The following is a 17,225-nucleotide window of genomic DNA, read 5'->3' on the forward strand; positions in this document are numbered from 1 at the left end:
GTTTACACATCCTCCCTGTTGGGTTATTTTTGACTGTGTCAAATAAACTCTTCACTCGCATTTTGGATCTCTCCCTGAATCTTTATTATTTGTGACAATTATACCATATCTGTTGTACATCTCGTTGTCTGTGGATCAACCACTCTCACTCATCAACCCAGTATTTGTCCTGTCCAGTAAGTACTATCTTTCATGCTATTAGTGTGTGCTCTCAGGTCTTGCCTCCACTCTGCTCCGCCAGTTCTCAAGTGCCTGACAGTATCCTGTCCCCAGCCGGGGTTTGTCAGCAATTGTCAACTCTCGTCCTCTACCTTCACTGACCATCCAAACGGGTTCCTTCTGTTCTCATCGGAAAGTTCATTAACCTTTCCAGTGCTGCGCACACGAAGGCTCCGCGTGTGGCAGCCTGCCTGTGTTGAACTTGTGCCTAATAAACTCTCCTTATTTTGCTCGCACCTGTGGTCTGGTTCGTTACAGAATAATCTGACCAAAATGGATCCCTCTGGAGAGTCCCCGATTCGCTTCGCCGTCGAGCGACAGGGAGTCCTGCTTGGCCGTCATGAAGAGGACCTATTGGCCACCAGATACACCGTGGAGAGTTTGGCAGCACAGGTTACAGAGCTTACCAGTCAGCTGCAACATTTAAAGCTTGGTGGGCAGGCTGGCTTGGAGAATCTCCCACTAGGTGAACCACGAGTAAATAACCCTCCTTGGTACTCCGGTGCAGAGCCTTTTTGACCCAATGCGAAGTGGTCTTCTCTCTACAGCCAGCCACTTACCCAGAAGTTCGCTCTAGGTTGCTCCTTTCTGGTCGGGCGAGAGTGGGGCACCGCGGTCTGGGAGTCCAACTCTGAGTGCTGTTCTTGCTATTCGCTCTTCAAGTAGGAGATGGTAAAAGTTTTCGACCATTCTGTGTTTGGGTGTGAAGCCTCCCGTCAGCTCACTGGTCTCTGTCAATCAAGAAAGTCAGTCGTCAACTATGCCATCGAGTTTGCACTTTAGCGGCGACTAGCCAATAGAACAAGCCAGCTCTCATCGCTCGTTTTATCGACAGTCTCAATGTTGATGTAAAGGAGGAACTCCTTTACTCAGGATCTACCTCAACACTTTGATCAACTCGCTGAGTTGGCCATCCGTGTGGACAAACACTTGGATATGCGTCATCGTACCTGCAGCAAGACCTCCGAACAGTGGCCACAACTTTCATCAGCCTCCCCCCCAGTCACCGCTTTGCCGGACATGGAGCCCGGGCAGCTCGGGAGGCTGTAACTCTTCACTACAGAACACCAGCGACGCCTGACGAAGTGGAGGTGCATGTACTGTGGCACTCATAGACATTTTGCCCAGCTCTGTCCAGTAAAAGATAAAGCTCGCCAGTAGATTGAGGAGTACTGGCGAGCTCGACAACCCTTTCCTCCTCCACAAAGTCCAGCACCTATCTCTCTGCTCACTTGCAATGTCCTGTGGTTTCAGTGGACTGCCAAGCACTTATTGATTCCGGTGCCAAAGTTTGCTTTCTGGTTGAAGCACGGGCTATCCAGCACAAGATCCCACTAAAAGACTTCCCACTAAAAGGTTTTTGCCCTAGATGGACAGCTTTTGGCCTCAGTATGCCACACCACTATTCCCATGAGTTTAATTATTTCTGGCAATCATCATGAGACTATTCCTTTCTTTTTATTTAATTCTCCTCAAGTTCCTATGGTACTCGGTCATACCTGGCTGGTCAAACACAATCCTTAGATAGACTGGGTTAAGAGTTACATAATGTCTTAGAGTCTTGTCTCTGCTGTGTCTCCCATGTCATCTGTTTCTGTGTTTCAGGAGGAACCCGGAGATTTATCTGGGGTTCCAGAGGAGTACCACGATCTGCGAGCGGTGTTCAGCCGGTCCTGGGCAGCTTCTCTTCCTCCTCACCGCCCTTATGAATGCAATATTGATCTCATCCCTGGCAGCACACCCCCTCACTGTAAACTTTACTTGTTATCTGTACCGGAGCGTGAAGCCCTTGATAAGTATCTCTCCGAAGCCTTGACAGCGGGTGTTATAGTTCCTTCCACCTCTCTGGCGGGGGCTGGCTTCTTCTTTGTTAAGAAGAAGGATGGCAGCCTTCGTCTTTGTATTGATTATCGGGGACTTAATAGCATAACCATAAAGAATCGTTATCCTCTACACTCATGTCTACTGCTTTTGAGATCCTACAGGGGGCAAAAATCTTCACCAAACTCGGCCTTCGCCAAGCTTATCATCTCCTTCAGATTAAGGCTGGGCACGAGTGGAAGACCTCCTTTAATACCCCTGATGGCCACTTCAAATATCGCGTCCTTCGGATTGGTAAACAATCCTTCTGTTTTTCAATCCCTATTACGACAATCTCAGAGATATGCTTAACATTTTCGTCTTTATCTCGACGACATACTAATCTTCTCTCCATCTCCGCAGACGCATGTACAGCATGTTCGACGAGTACTACAATGCCTGTACTGACTATACTGTTCTATGTTCTATCTGAGGCTGAGAAATGCCTCTTTTATGTCAGTTTCATCACATTTCTCGGTTTGGTAATCTCCTCTGAGGGCATCGGCATGGATCTGACAAAGGTACGCGCGGTGTTAGATTGGCCCATCCTTGATTCCTGCACTGCTTTGTAGCTCTTTCTGGCTTTCGCTCATTTTTACCATCGCTTTGTACGTAATTTCAGCCAAATTCCCACTCCGGTTTCCACGTTCACCTCGACTAAGTCACAGTATTCATGGTCCAACGAAGGTCAGAACGCTTTTGATCAATTAAAGGGTATTTTCGCCACTGCTCCAATTCTCATTACACCTGACCCCTCTAAGCAATTTATTGTATATTGGTGAATGGCGCCACTGGCTCGAAGTCGCGGCCAACCCTTTTTTAGTCTGGACCGATCATCACAATCTTGCTTGTCTCCGCTCTGCTAAGAGACTGAATGCACGTCAAGCATGTTGGGCAATATTTTTTATGCGGTTTGATTTTACTATCTCGTATCGGCCTGGAACTAAGAACATTAAGCCACACTTTCACACTCTCAGTATTGTTTTTGTCTCTCAGCTGTAGACCATCTCCATTAACAATCATTGCCTTAGCACCTATCTCCACTTGTAGCCTATTAGCGTCTGTATTTATACCTCTGTATTCTCTGTTTCAGTGTTAGATTCTTATACCATATCTGTTGTACGTCTCGTTGTCTGTGAATCAACCAGTCTCACTCATCAACCCGTTATTTGTCCTGTCCAGTAATACTGTCTTTTGTGCTACTAGTGTGTGCTCTCAGGTCTTACCTCTGCTCTGCCAGCTCTCAAGTGCCTGACAGTATCCTGTCCCCAGCCGGGGTTTTTCAGCAATCGCCAGCTCTCCTTCTTTACCCCTTCACTGACCATCCAAGCAGGTTCCTACTTCTTCTCATCGGAAAGTTCAATAATCTTTCCAGTGCTGCGCACGCCAAGGCTCCGTGTGCGGCAGCCTGCCTGTGTTGAACTTTTGTGACTAATAAACTGTCCTTATTTTGCTCGCACCTCTGGTACTCTGTCTGGTTCGTTACAGCCTGACATGTTCACAGCTCAAATATTATAAATCTTTCAAAAAATAAAATATATTGTGTTCAAAGGATAATTTTTTTTATTTTTTTTTACCCAGACATTAAAAAAGAATATGTTTTAGAGCAGTGACCACAATACCATGAGACCATGAAATTTTTATCCAAAGTTATCACACCGTCAGAATCTTATACAGGATTATTTATTTATTCTTTATGTTTACGTTTTATGTCTTAATGTGCATTTGTTGTTGTTGTTACTCTGTGAGTTCCTTTGTGTGGCACTGTTGTGAGATGAGGACTCTTGACTGCAAACCAAATCTACCTTCGGGTATAAATAAAGTAACCTACCTACCTACCTACCTACCTAGGCCCATGCCTAGTTGTGATGTTTAGTTTGCTTTTGCACCTTAGCAGTACATGAGCTGTCATTTAAATCGGACATTGACATTGAAAAAAATAATTTATCCACTTTAGTGCTCCCTGTTTTTTTTTTTCATGGTTTATGTGAAATGTTGTGAAGGAAGAACCCACATATTGGAGGTAAAAACAAAAGAGTACATACATTTAAATTATCATCTAATCCTCTGCTTTATAACCCTAGTCCTGGAAGAGGATTCTGACAATTTCTTCAGCTCATTTTGTTTCCTTTAATATAGCAAATGTGGCTATGTAAACATACATGATTTAGGTTATTACACGACCTGAGTCTTGTTCAGTTTATATAGTTGCATTTATTTAAAATTAATTGAAAATTTAGGAGTGACATGGTGGCGCAGTAGGTAGTGCTGTCGCCTCACAGCAAGAAGGTCGCTGGTTGAGCCTCAGCTAGGTCAGTTGGCGTTTCTGTATGGAGTTTGTATGTTCTCCCTGCGTTCGCATGGGTTTCCTCTGGGTGCTCCGGTTTCCCCCACAGTCCAAAGACATGCGGTAAAGGTGAAATAGGTTGGCTAAATTGTCCGTAGTGTATGTGTGTGAATAAGTGAGTGTGAATGTTACCCAGAGATGGGTTGCAGCTGGAAGGGCATCCGCTGCGTAAAACATGTGCTGGATAAATTAGTGGTTCATTCCACTGTGGTGACCCCGGATTAATAAAGGGACTAAGCCGAAAAGAAAATGAATGCATGAATGATTATTAAGAAAAAAAAGGAAATAAAGTTTAGCCCGCTAATATGTACTTTAGGATGTAATGCTAACAATGGTTTGTTGAAACATTTATTCTTTTAGAAGTGGAGGCTCCAGCTAAAAAGGCATCACCGGCAGTAGAAATGAGCCAACTGAAAAAGATGATGATACTATAATTCATGGTCAGTTTGAAAATTCAAGGTTTTATTTATCATGGATCATGTCTTTAGAACTTTAGTTGACCGTTTGCTACATGCATATTATCTCTAATTATTAAATTAGATTAATATTTGAGGGTGTTGCTCACAATTTCATTCACTGGTACAGAGTCAGTTTGACAGTTGGTTTGGTGTGTACATATTATTAATGTTTAGAGGTGGAAAGAGTACTGAAAAATCATACTCAAGTAAAAGTACCCTTACTTGCCTAAAAATGTAGTGTAAGTAGAGTAATGGTATTTGTTATAAAATTTACTCAAAGTATGAGTCAAAAGTAGAGCTTTCTAAAGTACTCAAGAGTAGTAAGTATTACGCTGTAAAAGCTGATGCATTTACATGTAATTTGTGCATGTGTGTGTAAACGTAACATTCTGTAGTGAAATTAGTTATTGCTCAGCAGGCACACAACATCATAAGACATTAACATTAGGTTAGATTAAGGTTATGTCAGGTGACCACAATTCAATGTCTAGCCAGCATCTAAGGACAAGTTTATTTTGATGTCCAATAATAATGTCAAATGACTTTCATATTTAGTTGACTTTAGGTTGTGTTGGAAAGTGACCAAAATCCAAGGTAGAGCCAACATCTTCAACCAATGTCATATTGACATCAAATACTGACAATTATTCATCAGGTGTGGCAACCAAAATCCAATGTCTAATAGACGTCATGGTGGTAACGTCCACACAACGTCAAGTCGTAACATCATTGGACACTGATATTCGATTGGTTTTAGGTTGGAAGCTGGCCTGACCTTAAGTTCTGACGTTAACATGATTTTCATTTCCAAACAAAATGCAACGTCTCCACGACACTGGGGTACAACTTCATTCTAACATCATGTTGATGTCTTGTGCCTGCTGAGTGTTTAAGGCCATTTTGGTCATCATACAGTAAACACCCATCATCTTCTCATCAGTGACATGCATCTGATCAGTCTCTGGGTTAATACTTGTAACGATTTTGACGTTTTAATGCTTTCAAACAGTTTGCTGCATTTATAAATCGCCCATGTCTTGAGGTGGTTCATTATGTGGCGATTTACCTTCTGTGTGTGATTTGATTGGGGAGGAATCACAGGACTGATATTTCTAATCTCTATAGACTATAAAAAGTAAAGTAGTGACTGCAGGTTGAAGGAAAGTAGTGGAGTTAAAGTACTAATTACTGCACTAAAAATGTACTCAAGGAAGAGTAAAAGTACACATTTATAAAACTATTTAGTAAATTACAATATCTGTGAAAAACTGTAATAATTACAGTAATTTGAGTATTTGTAATTAGTTACTTTACACTACTGATAATGTTGCATAATTTAACCCATCTTTGAAATAGAAAGATAGAATTTTTTTTTTTAAATGTTTCATTTTACCCTTTCTCAAGTCAATGATCATTGTAAAAATAAATCAACAGATTTACAGATTTTTAAAGTAAAGTCAAGTAATAGCTTTAGATTTACTCACTTTAAAGTCTACTAATAATGCTTTACAGTGTAATGAGATTTAAAAATTATCATAGTGTGTAACATTTTGATAATTTGATAATCACCGTGAGCAGCTACAGATGACTGTGGCAAGAACTGTAAATTTTTTTTTTTTTCCATTAACACACTTTAACAAAAATAACTCTGGGAAACATCCATACACACTCATACACTACGGAGAATTTAGCCTACTCAATTCACCTGTACCGCATGTCTTTGGACTGTGGGGGAAAACCAGAGCACCCTTAGGAAACCCACGCGAAGGCAGGGAGAACATGCAAACTCCACACAGAAACGCCAACTGACTGTGAGGCGACAGCACTACCTTCTGTGCCACCGCGATGCCTGAACTGGCAACTATTCTGGCATATGTAAACATATTCGTTTACAAAAATATCCAGATTTTTGTAAACGAAGAAGACAAAACTGCATAAAAAACTATGATTCATTTATTTTATTACAGCACATGTTTAATAGAATTGCAACACCATAAAGTAAGCACACTGAAAAAAATGATTCATTGGATTTACTTAATTTTTTTAAGGCAAGCTGTTGCAAATAATTGAATTGGGTTAAGTTTAAGCAAACAATTTTAGTTGGATTTACTCAATTTATATGTGTTGGATTTAAACAATCAAATTAGGTTGGATTTACTCAATTTATATGTGTTGGATTTAAACAATCAAATTAGGTTGGATTTACTCAATTTATATGTGTTGGATTTAAACAATCAAAATAAGTTGGATTTAATCAATTTTATTTAGTTACATTTATCTAATGAAATTCATTTAGTTCACTATAATTTAATTATGTAATTCCTACTTATATCTATTTATTTTTGATGTCTAAAATGATCATTAAATTGCTTGCAAATACACTTTGAAATGACACTTGACCACATTTGTTTTGAATTCATTTTAATGACTTTTTAAGATGCATTTTTTAACAAAACATAAATCACTGCCTAAAAATGCTTTAGCAGCACACCATAACACAATAAACAGTTTGTACAGCACATTTAATTTAAACCAACACATAAAAGAAAACTGTATGAAGTCTTGGAGCAAACGGCAATCCTTATGACACACACACACACCCCAATACACAAAATAATCAACTAATTAACTTAAAAAAATAACTCATTAACAAATTGAGCAACTACAAGTTGTATGAAATGGAATAAATACAAAGTTTATAGAATGCACATGCTCTTTCTCTCTCTCTCTCTCTCACACACACACACACGCACACCATTTAAAACAAGTTCCTACAGCTAATTAATTTTCCACACAAAGAAAACTGAATTCACTTATTAAACAATTCCTACACTAAACTGCAATTTGTATATGATATACATTTGGTTGTTGAGCATTTATTAACACTTCAATGCTTAAAATTACAGTATCACACTGTTTTCCAGTATGAGAACCTTTGAGGAGAGCTTGTCAGAGTTCATTTGCACTTTTTGGGCAAACTCGTAATAGTATTTGAGTTCTTTTGGGTAGGCCAAATCAAGCACATAAATTGCCCCCAACATCAGTGCACAGATTTTATCTGTTCAATAATCACTGTTCCATCCACAACGATGCCAATGTCCTCATAATCTCCTCTTTCCTTTTTGATGACACATATGGCCATGGCGGTGTTTGTCAGGTCCTTCAAAAATTCTTCTTTTTGATTGCCCTATATTTAAATAAAAAGAAACCATTATTAGACATTGTTTTTGAAACATATTTTGTAAAAAGTCAGAAGAAATCAAATGTAAATAAAACCAAAACCTTAACGGCCCTCCCCACACCCACATTGATACCTGTGAAATATTATAACAATCATTTATGATTGCATATTGGCGTACATATATTTGTGCATGATCTGCAAGTACGACTTCTTCACAATTATTTACAGGGTTTATTCAGGTTTTATCAGGGTAAATTTAAGATCTTTTAAGACTAACTAAAAATAATTTTGGAAAAAATAATTGAAAGGCAAACAATACAGTAATATGTTGAAAACTAAATATAATGTCAAGGAAGCATTATTGCATTATTATTTAAATAATATTACCCAAGGTTTAAGGCTTGAAAACCACAGATTTGGCCACTTGAATGTGGAAATACCTTCTGATCAGACCCACTGTATATCAATATACCCGGTCACAATTGTTCACCTTAACCCTTCTGTATTATTTAAATTTACTACCCTTTCCTTATGTTAGTTGCTGTTTTTTTTGCCCCATTGACTTCCATTAAAACATTTTTTGGATGCAAATCCATGACAGCATGTAATCACGCATTGTTGCTGGTTATCTTCCCTTTTTGGTAAATGTATATTTTGTCATTTTTACTGTTGATGATCAGTTGACAGCATAACCATTTAGATAGTCCTGTGCAAAAAAGTTTCTGGCTTTTATATTTTTTGAGTTCTTTGGAGTATAAACAGTAAATGATAGTGTGTGTGTGTGTGTATGTGTGCATAAATACACTTACTATGTTTACTATATGTCTGAAAAAATGTAAATAAGCAACTTTCAAAACAATGTGTGCAAAAGTCTCACTTTCATGAGCTCAAACAAAGAAATCTGTCTCCAAATTAATATTCTCAACAGCACACAAGGCTTAAGAATAATTGTGCACAAGTAAAATAAACATCAGCGAATGAAATTCAGTAGAAATGTCACACCTTGATGCAAAATTTAAGACCTCTCTAATTTAAGACTTTTTATGACCTTAAATTGTAAAAATCTAATTTAATACTTAAGACTTTTCAAAGACCCACAGGACCTCTGCAAATAATAAAAAAAAAGTACAATGATAATAAAACAAATTTAATTGGACAAATTAATAGACATGTATATTTATTTAATTAGTATTTTTACGTGTCATTAATTAAACCAAAATAATTTAAATATATTAAGTATATTTTAAATGTATAAGTAAATATACAAATTTAAAACTTGAATTCATACTTTAAAAAAAACGTCATGTTTCATTATTAGATTAAACATTTTTGAAGAATTATTCAGCAATACATTTTTGATTGTTAGTACGGCCACCTATTGACCTAAAAATGTAATACAAGTCAAGTTGCTTTTAAACAGTAATTTTAATCTTAACATAAACATAAATTTTCTCTTTTTTGAAAAAAAGTGGTTTACTTGTAATTCTGTGTCTATTTGTTTGTAATTTAGAAATAATAATACTGTTTAGAAAGACTAAAACAGGGGTGTCCAAACTCCTTCTTGGAGGGCCAGTGTTCTGCCGATTTTAGCTCATCCTTGCAGGTGTGTTGAGGTAAGATAGTTTCTAGATCACCTAGTAAGAGCTTGATTAGCTAGCATAGGTGTGTCTAATTGGACTTGGAATTGCAATTGGAACTAAACTTAGCAGGACACAGGCCCTCCAGGACCAAGCTTGGACACCCCTGTATTAAACAATGAATATCTCTGGGGTCAAACACAGATCTGAACCCAATGCTGAGAACGTCAAAGGATTAAGAAACATATGCAACTTTTAATCATTTAGTATTTTTAGGCATACTAATATTAGGCACATATTGTGATTTTCAAAAAGTATTACATCGCTTTGTAAATGTTTATTATTACCATTTGTTGAGTCTCCCAATACTATTTGATATAGTCAAGCGATGTGATGTCACACTCAACAAGCTGATAGTTTTCTCACGGTTCAATAACAGTGTGTATTACCATTACAATGCAAGAGTTTGAGGCAAAAGATAATAGGTTGCTCTTACGCGTGTAGTGACCAATGGCATTTTTTTTTAACTTCATGTATAAATATATGGAAATAGAAAGCATTTGAAAAAAGAAAAAAGCCATTGACACAGTGAAAACGCTATTTTCAAATTCTTTAAAATTATTAATTTTGTTTTTGAGATATTAAAATATTTTGTTCATTGTTCTATTCATACTTTTGCATTGAATTAGTATGCAACTTACTTGCACGAATCTAGCAAGTGTTTGTTCAGCGCAATGTGATTTGAATAGACCATAATGTGTTCAACATTAGGTTCACCTATTAATTCAAATATGGCACTCAAAAAAGTTTCTGTTTGTCTCATTGGCCACTGTAACCCCACCCTCAGCCTCTGAACAAAGCAGTTCTTTCTTATAGCCCAGGTGCAAGCACTAGTACTATGATGCACTCACCATGTATTCTTTCACCAGGCATGCCTCATCCTCACCAAGGTAGGTAAAGAGAGCTTGAAGAATAGACGCTCTTTTGACATGGACATTGGTTGTCTGTAAATAATACAAATTTGATTAGCTAAATACATAAATGACAAATTGGAAAACGTTAAGAAATGTATTAGATTAGATTAAACTTTATTGTCATTACACATGTACAAGTACAATGCAACGAAAATCAGTTTAGGTCTAACCAGCAGTGCAATAGCAGCAAGTGCAGGATACAGGTATAAGTTATAAAGTGCAGATATAGAAAAACTTTAGTGATATTTACAGATGGATGTACTATCAACATTATATACAGGTTGTATTAGCTATAAACAGAAATTTAAAATAAATTATTATATGTACAGGTTGCTATTAATAATCAGAAGTGTACAGGTAGATAAACAATTACAAGTGTACAGTATATGTATAGTTCAAATGAATGAATCAGTCTAATGTAGTGCAATGAATGTGTAATTTTTAAATGTGCAAATGTTAAATAGTGCAATGATAATGAGGAGTACAAGTTATGAGGACAGTGGGGGTGTATTAGGAGGGCAAAATAATTAGTGGGGGATAGAGTTGAAAAAGGGATAGCTCTGAGGAAAGTGTTGTTCCTTAAGGCTGATTTATACTTCTGCGTCAAACGCACGCCAATGCTACGGTGCTGACGCATAGCCCTTTGCCGTGGCCGTCGCTGACGTGCACCTCTCAAAAAATGTAACTACACATCGCAACGACACGTAGCACAAGCTCTGTGATTGGTCGGCTTGGTAGTGGCCAAGTGGACAGATGATGTATCTCCTCCCTGTAGGCCGTCTCATCATTATTGCTGATTAGACCAATCACTGTGGTGTCATCTGCAAATTTGATGATGATGTTGGATCTATTCACAGGCCTACAGTTGATAGTAAAAAAGAAGTAGAGGAAGAGGCTCAGCACACAGCCCTGTGGTACACCAGGGTTGAGTGTGAAGATGGTGGAGCAGATGTGGCCTGATCTAACATTCTGAGGTCTTTTAGACAGAAAGTCCATAATCCAGTTGCAGAGAGACGTGTCGATATCCAGGTCTCTAAGTTTATTCATTAACTAATGCCGAGTTCAATTTGAAAGTAGTCGTTGCTGCTTTATTTTCACTGCAAGATGGATCGGCGACAGGGACTTGAACATTGCATGACTTTACAATAGGAAGAATCGCCGACAAGTTCGTCTAAACTACGTCTCACAATCCAAAAACCATCTGTTTGACCAGGCCGTGGATTAATGCTAATATTGCAAATAATGTTCAATTTCTTACACAGACCAATCGTTTCACTTTACAGGACCTTCATCAGGAGCCATGGCTTTAGATTTGGACTTTATTCTTAAACTGAAAAACCCATCCTCATTCGCTGCCATTATTTGGATCACCATGTACCACAGATTTAGCTAAAAATCATCAGTAGTGTTATATTAACATTAAGTTAAATAAATATTAATTTATTTTCTTCTCGGCTTAATCCCTTTATTAATCTGGTGTCGCCACAGCAAAATGAACTGCCAACTGATCCAGCATGTTTTACACAGCGGATGCCCTTCCAGCTGCAAACCATCACTTGAAAACATCCATACACTTTCATTTACACACACACACTACGACAATTTAACTTACCCAATTCCCCTATAGCGCATGTCTTTGGACTTGTGGGGGAAACCGGAGCACCCGGAGGAAACCCATGCGAACGCGGGGAGATCATGTAGACTCCACACAGAAATGCCAACTGATCCAGTCGAGAATCGAACTAGCGACCTTCTTGCTGTGAGGTGAGAGCGCTTCCCACTGCGCCACCTGTTAAATAAATATATTTTTAAAAATAAAAAGAATTAATAACTGAAACCAGCTCAAATGTTATTGATTATTTGTCATATGCCATGTCCCGAATAAAACACGTTACCGTAATGCACAACTGTTAGTCATGAGACTCCTTTATTACAGCACTCCCACAAGTTTCTCTCTTGCTTTCACAAATAAAATTATACATATTTAATGTATATCCATTATTAATAGCCTATCTAAGTTTTGCCCAGCTAGCGAAACCTGCAGGTAAAGGTAGCCTATAAGCATATTTTTTTCAGTGCATGCATTGACTGCATCGTCAAATACATAGAATATAAGTATGTTTGTGGCATGACAAGCATGGACATGAGCATTATTCAGAACATAGCCTATATATTTATTTTTAAAATGTTATATTTAGAAATTAAAACTATATTAAATTTCAACTTGCAGTAATAATCTAAACATTAAACTTTGCCTCGATGTTGTGCACTTAATATTCTTTAACACACCTAAATCTGACGATTGTCCCTTACATGTATATTACATTTATAATGATACTCAAATTTATTTAATCAACTGACTGTTTACTTGTGAATAGTTTGTTTAGTTACACTATATTTAAAGTGATTTCTTTTTTCGACTACCTTGTAATTTAACATGTTTAGCCAAGATAAAGACATGTAAAGGCTGATTTATACTTCTGCGTCAAATGCACGTGTATGGTCCGACGCAGCCTGCGCGCAGTTGAATAGCCCTTGCCGTGGCGCATCTCTCCGAAAATGTAACTAAACAACGCAACAACATGTAGCGCACGTTCTATTAGTGGGCTTGGTAGCGCTTACGTGTGTGGGCGGGGTTGAGAGCCACGCCAACCCATTGGAGCTAGTGTTTACAAGTGTAGAGTCCCATGAAATAGCTCCAGGTGGAAACTGTTGCTTTGTGTTTACCTTATGATTAAAGTTGTTGCATGACCGCCAGCTACCGCCTCAGAATGAGCGAGTTTTATCCGCTTGTTCATTAAGGCAGTGTTCAGAAAAAACAAAACCCAAGCGAAGAAACTCCATACAGAGGGAACATATAAACCTACTGCTTTTGTAAGTGTTATTGTAGAACAACACAAACAGCGCGCACAAGTATAAGTGCTCAGCTGCACGCAGGGCAGGCGCAGTAGGTCACGCCTAGGGTTGTAACGGTATGAATTTTTCACGGTATGATAATCGTCTAAAACAATACCACGGTTTGACGGTTTCGCGGTATACGGTATGTTACAAATGTTACAAAATAATAGAACAGTGAAGCAAATTTGACTTTTTCCAAATAATATATTTTTAGTTACTATAAACAACACTACTTACAATGAACAAATAAAAATAAGAAAATAATAAATAATGTGTCAAAGTCCAAATAAAGTCCAAATAAACATGGTGCAAATCCTCAGTAAAAAATAGATATAAATATTTACTATACTATAAATAGTTACATAACAAAACTAGATTCAATATGGAACATCCTTAGGTTTTATGTGCCAGCATGGATATGGTTGTCTATCGATATGGATTTGGATATGGTTGTCTGCAATGCAGACAAACAGCTGCATCTTCATTTGCGTCTTTTGAAAACAGCAAGAGCAGCAGTTCGTCTTTGCTGTGTCACTGTTTTGTCATGTTTCTGTGCTGCTGTGCATGCAAAAGTACTTAGTATGAGAATTATTTCATGCAAAACTTTTTTTTTTGCGTTTTATTTAGCCGCGCATAAATGTATGCCTATCTCTCATTCCGTGTTGTTCAAAAAGCTTGGTCCACAAACAAAAGCGAAACCTATGCTTATTGGTTGTGATATAGCAAGTTTGAACCAATCTGGGCATGGAGGAGGGACAATGCATCAATGTATCATGTCTGATTTGTCCGGAGACACAGTGACGAGCGTTTCTTTGTCAAATCAGCGTTGTCAAATGTTGATGACGTAACCGCACTGATTCCGGAGCCTCTGAAAGTCCGCGAATGTTATGTGATACAGCACTGGAAAGCTGAGATTCTCTTCTTTATGCCAATCTTTGAATTGTATGAATCGGATCAGCGGATCAAAAGTTATTACACATTTAAGAGCAATACTTATTTTTAGCCGCGGGCGGCTGTCTCGGTCTTTAAGGGTTAAAACCGTTGATATGCAATTGTTCATGGTATGATAATCGTGCACGTTCAAATCGTGGTAAACCGTCATACCGGTATATTGTTACAACCCTAGTCACGCCAATCACTCAACGCAGAAGTACAAACCAGGCTTAAGGCCGAATTTCTATTGTGCAATTTTGAGCCAAATTCTGATGCGACACTTCTTTGAATCAAATTAAATTTCAACTTTGATATTTGCTGTGCTGTGTTGATGCAATGTACAGGAAGAAAAAAAAGGTGAATAACCTCTCTTGGTCGGCAGATAGTCGAATCATTTTATGGCAGGTCAGACATTTTGGTCGCCTCTCTTGAGAGAATTACGGAGTTGAATCAAAGTTGAACTCTGTGTTTGTGCTCTTACTGCACCCTAGTACTGTGAAAACTAGGGAAGCAACAATAACATTTACTTATTCTTTACTTGTCACAAACCTGTTTGAGTTTCTTTGTTCTGATAAACACAACATAAGATAATTTGAAAAATGATGAAAACCGGTAACCATTGACTTCCATAATATGTTTTTCCTACTATGAATGTCAATGATTACTGGTTTCTAACACTCCTCAAAATATTTTGTCTTGTGTTCAACAGATAAAAGAAACTCAAAGGTTTGGAACCATGGAAACATGGTGAGTGAATAGTGAGTAAATTTCCTTTTTTGGGACTATTTAGATTTTTCAGAGCAACATATTCAGTTAAGAAACTGTTTACTGTAATGTGTAGTGATAAATGTTTTGCAGTTACTTACCATAAAAATGTTGATGGAAAATTCCAACTGCAGTACTGGACAGAAAATGTGTTTAAACCCCTGACCAAGGAACTCAGCAAAGGAAACTTGTTGTACAGTACCTCAAATGAAAGGAAGCACATGATTATCATTTAGGTTCAAAATTCAGCACAAGTTAAAACATGACCAACTTCTTAATCAACATATTGTTTACCGATTAATTATATTAGGCAACATACATTTAGATAAATTACTTATTGAACAAATTGCTGAACGTGATTAATATGATTAAGATAATCGTCACTGGCTGATTGATACGATATAAAGTCTGTCTCAGACCAGTCAAAGCACTGCATTAAATTCCATTCTTCAACGCCATGTCTTAAAAATGTCAATTTATTTTAACCACAATATTTTCCATGAAGTTTTAGCACTCGTCTGCATGTGTTTTACGTTTGAACAACTAAATGATTGCTTCAGCTTATTTAAAGGATATTATTTTAATTAAATTACATTATCGTTGATGTAAAAGGCAGTTTTTGAATATGGAAAAAGTCACATTAAGTTAACCCCTGCGCTGGACGTTTATCGGTGGCTGATAAACACTTGCTGTGAATATAAGTTAGCCTATTAAGTGCATTATAACCCCAAAGACATAATTACAGCATCTCACGTAAAAAAATAAAGAACTATAAATGGACGCCCTTTACGTTAAAAGGTAATGTTACGCCAGTATGGGCACACATTCGACAACCTCCTAAGACAGTCAGTAGTGCCCTAACGCCAGACCAAATCGTTCTATAACAAAATCAGTATGGTACTGTCCGTTCACAACTATCTAAACGCCTGCTTAATGTTAACCATAGTAAAAGCCACGGTAAATTCACAAAGGACTGAGCTAACGTTAGCAACGAAGCTTTTTTCGTTTGGAATGGCGGATCACGGACACTGTCGTCACATCAAAGAAAATGCTTATTCTCTTGAAAATAGCCATTTACTTCATTAAAAACATTATATATCAAGTATACATAACTACATTCTTGCTAAAAAGAATCTTTAATATATTCTGCGACATAAAAACGAGATTTGTCAAACCGTGTGTAACGTTAACTGTTAGCTTAACTTGCGAGCGCGCTCGACGGCTGGTCGCTGTGAAATTTAAAAACGACCAAAATAGACAGTCCGAACGAGAGACCATTTTATGCGTTTATGTTACCCACAAAGTTTTTCTTTAATAAACAGTCTGGTACAATATAAAATGTGACTTACTGTGCAAATGGATGTACAGAAATCCGGCTGTGGCGTCCTGCTTCTATCTGACTGGATTCTGTAAACTTTCCTTTGGGCTTTGGCGCCGAGGCAACGGAACATAACGCGCATGCGCACAAAGCTAACATAATTTTTTCTAATATACTTTAATTAATTACTTTAGATTGGTTCAAAACACATCTAATTCACTTAAACCCGATTAATAATAATTTAATAAAATCAACAACTAAATTAAATTGTTTAAAATAAACTAAATTGAATTATGTTTAATTTAATAGAGGCCTAAATCATTTTTTTCAGTGCACAGGGCTGTTAAACAAGCTTTAAAATGCTGATGTGAAGAGATGTTTATGACTGAAAAGCTCATATCTCTGAAAAGAGTCCCTTTTAATAGATGATGTAAGCGGGTCATCAGAATAAAACTAATACAGTCACAAAATTTGAATTGACCATCAAGACCTGCAGTGTAAATTCAGCCTAAATTAGTCACAGCAGCAGGATCTGAATTTAGTGGGACATACATTTAAGAAAAATCTTAATAAACTGATCATTTAAAACCCTTTAAATGATCAAAATGCTCAGAGAGCTAAACACTGACTGCTCTGAGCACTTATAATCTCTCCAGCAGAGGCGAACATTAGTTATTTGGGCATCAATTTAAAAA

The 17,225-nt window shown here is 37.5% G+C and overlaps 1 protein-coding gene across 3 annotated transcripts; it reads right to left on the reverse strand.

Annotated features, from left to right (window-relative positions):
• Nucleotides 1-7,288: 7,288 nt before the first annotated feature.
• On the reverse strand, nucleotides 7,289-16,627 carry LOC147844386 (uncharacterized). 3 transcript variants are annotated; one of them, XR_015491760.1, is made up of 6 exons: nucleotides 16,562-16,627; nucleotides 15,314-15,414; nucleotides 14,814-14,949; nucleotides 12,229-12,405; nucleotides 10,554-10,646; nucleotides 7,289-8,071 (listed from the first exon to the last, which is right to left on the reverse strand). XR_015491760.1 is itself a non-coding variant. In XM_087254165.1 (6 exons), the coding sequence occupies exons 4-6, from the start codon at nucleotides 11,402-11,404 to the stop codon at nucleotides 7,925-7,927; spliced, it is 339 nt and encodes a 112-aa protein (XP_087110291.1). In that variant the 5' UTR covers nucleotides 11,405-11,475; nucleotides 12,229-12,405; nucleotides 15,314-15,414; nucleotides 16,562-16,627; the 3' UTR covers nucleotides 7,289-7,924. The 3 variants fall into 3 exon arrangements, 1 of the variants encoding a protein (XP_087110291.1); XM_087254165.1 differs by lacking the exon at nucleotides 14,814-14,949 and adding an exon at nucleotides 11,306-11,475; XR_015491759.1 differs by lacking the exon at nucleotides 14,814-14,949.
• Nucleotides 16,628-17,225: the final 598 nt, after the last annotated feature.

Source organism: Danio rerio, chromosome 5, assembly GCF_052040795.2.
Source record: "Danio rerio strain M-AB ecotype USA chromosome 5, GRCz13ab, whole genome shotgun sequence".
NCBI classification, from domain to species: Eukaryota; Metazoa; Chordata; class Actinopteri; order Cypriniformes; family Danionidae; genus Danio; species Danio rerio.